Source organism: Olea europaea, chromosome 10 (genome assembly GCF_002742605.1).
Source record: "Olea europaea var. sylvestris chromosome 10, O_europaea_v1, whole genome shotgun sequence".
In the NCBI taxonomy this organism is placed as follows: domain Eukaryota; kingdom Viridiplantae; phylum Streptophyta; class Magnoliopsida; order Lamiales; family Oleaceae; genus Olea; species Olea europaea.
In genome coordinates, this window is record NC_036246.1 from 39,266,256 (window position 1) to 39,272,699 (window position 6,444).

Consider the following 6,444-nt stretch of genomic DNA (forward strand, 5'->3'; position numbering starts at 1 on the left):
CACCACCACCACCACCACCACCACCAGAACTGCTAGAACTGGAACTAGAACTTGAGCTAGAACTCGAACTCGATCCCGAACCTGAGCCAGCGCCAGCTCCCGAACCACTACCACCACCTCCTAAACCAATCCCAACTCCAGCACCCACCCCGATTCCAATACCACCCAAGTCCAAACCCAAATCTTTCCTTGTAACTCTACTTTCAGAAACCATTGCCAGTGTCGAAAGAAGCAAGAAAAGAACAGAAAATGACAAGAACTTTGCCATTTTCAAAGCCTTAACACAAGGCCTCAATTAAAACAGCAAAAACTAGACTTCTAACAAAATTTTCTTGGCTGCTATTGCTTGACGTTTTTGTGGTAATAACATAGGGAAATGTAAGCCTATTTATAGTTGTAAATGCTAAGGTTTTGTACGTAAATAATTCAAAATATGGGAATTTTAGAAGTGGGGAACAGAACGCAGTGTGTGGATGAAAAAGTATGCGGCATGCAGTGGAAAATCTGTTGGATTCCTCATGTGACGTCCATGTTATAATGAGATAATGCCGACCCACAATTCCACTAACGCAGTGGAATTTGATTGCATATATATATTTTCGACAATATTTTGATTGCAGAGGGCAGAATGTGCCATTGTTTCAAGTTAGAAAATGCAGATTTTGAAGATAATCCTCCGCGTTGTCTTCAGTGGATACTCAAAACAGACACAGGACACGTATAATAGATTAATAATTGAGAAGATTCTGGATTGAGGACGCGTTTCATATGCCAAATCAAATATGATTGAAAAAATAATTATATTTATCATCAGTTAAAAATAGTAATTATTAGTCTATGAATAATAAATCGGAGAGCTATTATTAAATGATGAATAACGTGTTTAATAATTGAATACTATTCTTTGTCAAATTGGAACGGAGAGCAAAATCAAGAATATTCAAGTTTTTCAGGGATATTCATTCGCATTAGATCACGATGAAGGATTGGTCTGGCCTCCATGATTCTGTTTAATTAATTGATTGAATTTATTCTTTCTCGAATTGCACTACGGGTTTTTCAAGATCTGTTCACTACGATGAATGAGATTGCTCCAAATTTTATAACTTTCTATCTAATTTTGCCAATTTTAACTTACCAAATATATGTATCTTCAAACTTTCTGAGGATTTACTGTTATATTACAGGCTTTTTTTTTNATAATAATAATGGTAGATTGGCCAGAAGCTTAGTGGTTTTATCTTTCCAAGATTATATAATCTTTGCTGGACCACTTGATAAACTTATGGAGATTTTAGCCACTTATTTTGAGATGAAACTCTAGGATTCCAAGTTGGTTCCACCTGGGAAAACCTTGTTGGTGGGCTTTCTATATCAAAATAATAGTGTGGTTTATTCATTGCTTTATGGTCTAGTCAGAACATTGTTGTATGTTGGATTGAATTGAATTAAAGAGCACTCTATAATACTCGTCCATTATATTGAGAAAGTAAAAAATACTAAATTCTTGCCCATTGAACTGCTAAGCTGTATTCAACATTGTGCATCAAACATATTCTATCCACCAGTAATTCCACCAATGTTGGCATTAATTTGGTTCTTTAAGTAATGGACGAGGATCTTTCCGTAATAGTTTCTAGGAGAGAAAAATTGGCCCACAAAAAAATAAAATAGAAAGTCAATGAGCAACATTTTCTTATGCAAAAGGGGAGTTTTCATTCATTTCCTTGGATCTTATTGATGAGGACATTTTCTATTTTATTTATTTCTAGTTTATTTTTGTTTTGGATTATTATTTATGTAATTGAGCTTGTATCGGCTCAAGCCCATTCTAGATAGGGTTTTGTCTTTACTATTTAAACATAATTTTCCATGTAATTTCATTAGTTTTTCATGAATTGAAGAATATTTTGGTGATTTGTTGTCTGTGGCTTCTCCTTCCTCTCTCTCTCCCTCTCCCCCATGAATTTTTGTTTCTTATCCGCTTTCTCTGATTCCCCCCTCTTTCTTTCTCGCTTCTTCTTTTTATTTTTTAATTTGTCCTGCATCAAATTTGGTATCAGAGTCGAATCTTGCGTATTTCCTCTCATACAATACAAAATTTATTCTTATTTTCTTCCCAAAAATTGTTAGAACAGCACAATTGAAAGATTTAGCGTAAAAACAGCGTTTTTCATTTTTTTTTTCGTTTTCTGTCTTTGTAAAAAGGAAAAAAAATCGTGTTACCGTTCACGGGTACTATTCACACCCGAAAATTCAATTTTAATATTTTCAGTTCAAAAAATAAATAAAATTACTGTTCATGGGTACTGTTTACCCAGGAAAAAAAATTCAGTTTGAGTATTTTTCATCATTTTTTGCCAAAAAAAAAAAATCAATTTTAGTATTTTAGGTGTTTGCTGCTGTTAAGTGCTGTTTCACAAATTTTCAATCCTTATAACCTAACCCAAATATACTACAAATAGTCCTTTTATCCTTAGTCAAACCCACGCAACACAATAACCCCCAAAACCCAATTAACTCAACCCTCTACCCCTTCTATACACAGTCTACATCCCATAATAATCATCCAACCACTTACTTCTAACCTAATTCAAACATCTCAAAAATAACCCAACCCATTACTTGAATTAAAATAAAATCAGTCCACTTAACACATATTATCATATCCCATTTATCACTTAAACGACCAACAACATGAATCAATTCCACTTACCCGCTAGTTATAACTCCAATGCACAACAGAGTCAGAGTAATAACCAGTATAAATCACAATCAACAGGGGCTGACTTCTAGAGTGAAAGACATCTGTAAAGAAGGATAGGACACAAGCATAACTGAGTCCATATTTCAGAAATTCAAGCAACTAAACAAGGAGTCATTGATCTCTATTTAGTATTGGTTTATACTACTGCTTCATTTTTAAAATTGCATCAATTAAAATCTTGTGTTATTGTTACCTTGACAATATTAGTCTTAACCACATTTTATCAGAATCATTGAATGACTTAACTCCCATTGATTCCCTACTTACCCCGCGTGAGGTTTTGATTCATCATTTGTAGACTTGCTTTTAACCCCTCAATCTATTTCAAGTGATTAGATCTTTTGACTAGTATTTAACCCTTGCTTTGTTATTTTACATGTATCAACAGTATTAGTTTGCAATATTTGAATTTGCTTAATCCTCCAAATTTAAAATTTTTAAAAAAGGGGCTTAAGTTGTTAATTTCCATTGCTTGCACTTATTATCATTAATCTCTCTATTGCACGTCATTTAGTTGCTAATATAGTGCATTCATAGTGGCTGACGGGTCGTCTTGTCAATTCTTGTTTCAGACCTAAACATGGACCCTTTCCAATTTGATGCACTCATTAGACAATTAGCTCAACTTGTCACTGGCCGCAACACTTACAAACTCAATTAGCAGCTTTTCAAACCGAGATGGCTGTTACTCGTGAAAAGAGCAAAGATCTAGTTGCTAGTCCGAACAATTTTAAGCAAATCCCTCATTCAATTGATGTTAATAATTCTAAAGTGTCCCACAATAGACAATATCATCGTCAACAAGATGATCAAAAATATTTTCAATATGATCGTAAAGATAAGGATCAGGTGAGCGAACGAGAACGAGGCCATGGTCGTCATGGTACTCATTCTGTTTCTCGTCATAAGGAGAGTTCCTTTAGAGACACTAAAGTAGACATCCCTACGTTTGATGGTTACTTAGATTTTGAAGTTCTTGCTCAATGGAATGCCCTTAAACAGAGGAGTCAGTTAATGACTGTGTATATTGCTCAATTTGAGGAATTTCGCATGAAGCATCATGTCATTGAGGATGAGTCCTTAACTTTGAGTAAATTTATACAAAGTCTAAGAGATAAACTTAGGCGTGAGCTTTTCTTTCGAGGTGTTACTGTTCTTGATCATGCTTACTCTTTAACTCGGGACTACGAGTTATTTAATAGTGCTTCATATGAAAACCGTAGTCACCGTCGTTCACTCGTCTCATCAGCGTCACCTCGTCATAAGTCTATCATAGAGCCTTTCTTGTTTCATGTTCCTCCCATATCGCCACCTCCTCTTATTAAGTCCCTTCTAGAACCTTTCCCGTCTAATGTTTTTCCCGTGTTGGAAAATAAGGGTACAATTTTTGAAATTCCAAGGGCTTCTTCTCACTTCCAGTAATTCAACTGTAAGGACTTTGGCCACATCTATTATGAACGTCCTAGCCGAGCCTTAGTCATTGAAAAACAAAAGAACATAAGAGATGAGCGATAAGAAGATCAAATTTATGAACCTAAAGTTGAAGAATTTGATGACTTGGATGATAGTGAGAATGCTCCCCTAGATAGTACTCGAACTTTTCCTCTGAATCTAGGTATTGTTCTTCTTGTTTCTGATACCTCTTAGGCAAATGTTATTTGTCATACTCTTGTCCAACCCAAAGGTACTGACGATTTGTGTAATCATTCCCTTTTCAAGAAAAATCTTGGGAAGTGGGATTTGACTCTCCCAACAGTCCAAATTACCTATAACAATTTTCTGAATCGGTTTATAAGTACGAGTCCCTTTGAAGTTATTTATGGTTATAACCCTAGGAAAACCTTAGACCTTATTCGAATGTCCCCACATGCTAGTATATCTATATCAGCTGAGGCATTTGTACTTCATTTTCATTATTTGCATATTGAGATCAATAAACAACTTGAAGCAAGTAATGCATCATATAAAGTTCAAGCTGATTTGCATAAACGAAATTTTGAATTTCATATCGAGAATTATGTTATATTGCAAGTTTGTAGTGCTAGTTCTTTTAAAATTTTAAAGCATGTTGGTCCAAATGCACATGTCATTGCTCTTTCATCACATTTTGGCTACCATTTTGCTTTAAATACTGAGGACTTCATTACTTACATACACCGTTTAACTTCCTTTGATGATCCTTTTTTTATTTAGCTTTGTGGACCCTCAACTTAACTATATTAATATTTTTACTGCAATACTATCTGTCACAGCATACAAAGATAAAATTGATGTTGTTTTAAATGAACGTGTTATATTGACCAATGATGTTAAGATTCAGTACTTCCTTGTTGGTTGAGTAGGTTGACGTGCTTCTTGTGCTCTTCATTATGTACAATCATATGAAAATTTTGGAGATAAGGTGCTTGAGTACTGGTCATTTGGAGTCCAGTATCAGTACTTGATTAGAAGGAAAGACTGTCCCCCTTGGTCAGATTATATTCTTAGGAATAAATTACAGTTTTCAGTACTATCAATCACGAAATTTCGATACTTGGTTCGTCAGAAAGATCGTCTCCCATGACTTGACTTGAAGTATTTTGGGTATCAGATTGACTGCAGCATATAGTGATCTATCAACTCGACAAGATCAAGTTTTTTTCTCACCCCGGGAGAATTGATGAGGACATCATCTATTTTATTTATTTCTAGTTTATTTTTGTTTTGGATTATTATTTATGTAATTGGGCTTGTATCGGCCCAAGCCCATTTTAGATAGGGTTTTGTCTTTACTATTTAAACATAATTTCTCATGTAATTTCATTAGTTTTTGATGAATTGAAGAATATGTCGGTGGTTTGTTGTCTATGGCTTCTCGTTCCTCTCCTCCATGAATTTCTACTCCTTCATCGGTTTCTCCCCCCATTCTCTCCGATTCTCCCCTCTTTCTTGCTTTTTCTTTCTATTCTTTAATTCGTCTTGCATCACTTGTCATTAAACATCTTATCCTTACTAATCTTAAATAATGACGTTTTACTGATGTGAGGATTCACAGGTAACCAGTAGAGATAAGCATTGTTTCCAATGACTGTAGCATTACAATTCATAAGTAATAGGAAGACCCGTCCATAAAAGAAACTTGCGTGGGCGATTCAAGAACCGAGCTTGCAGAACGCTGGTTTATCACACTCGAAAACTTACAAACTCTTTGATGAGCTCATAGCCTAAACCCTTGGCCACAAAGATTGCAAAATCAGCTCCAAATTCTAGTCAAAGTGGAATTATAGAAGTCATTGGATTCCATGAAATTTTATGAACATGTGGAGCTGAATAGTACTCGATAAGATTAGAGAACAAAAAGAAGTTAAATCTTGTACATAATATTATTGAGTCGTAGAACTATGCTATGGACATAGAGTTTTAAAGCACAAGCAAGAACTGTGATGTTGCCCTTCGAGGGAATGGAAGATTTCGAAGAAGAGGAGTATAATGGTTTTTTGGTCACTATCCAATTGCAATGGTAACATGTTTGATAACAGTATCTAGTTGGACACCTTAACAATGATATCTCAAGTTGAGGACGAAGCGATTTAATAAGAACAGTATTTTGATCGAAGACTAGAAGTATAAAGATATCAAATTTTGTGGATTTCGAATTTTGAATTGGTGTTAAATTATACATCCATTTATCAAAACTA

General features: G+C 34.8%; 1 protein-coding gene across 1 annotated transcript in view; it reads right to left on the reverse strand.

Moving 5' to 3' along the window:
- Positions 1 to 371, reverse strand: part of LOC111400639 (putative glycine-rich cell wall structural protein 1) — an 18,497-nt gene extending 18,126 nt beyond the window's left edge. Inside the window, exon 1 of the mRNA XM_023028036.1 lies at positions 4 to 371. Coding sequence (XP_022883804.1) covers positions 4 to 268 — 265 coding nt within the window. The 5' untranslated portion in view covers positions 269 to 371. The remainder of the gene's footprint in view (positions 1 to 3) is intronic.
- Between the last annotated feature and the right edge of the window lie 6,073 nt (positions 372 to 6,444).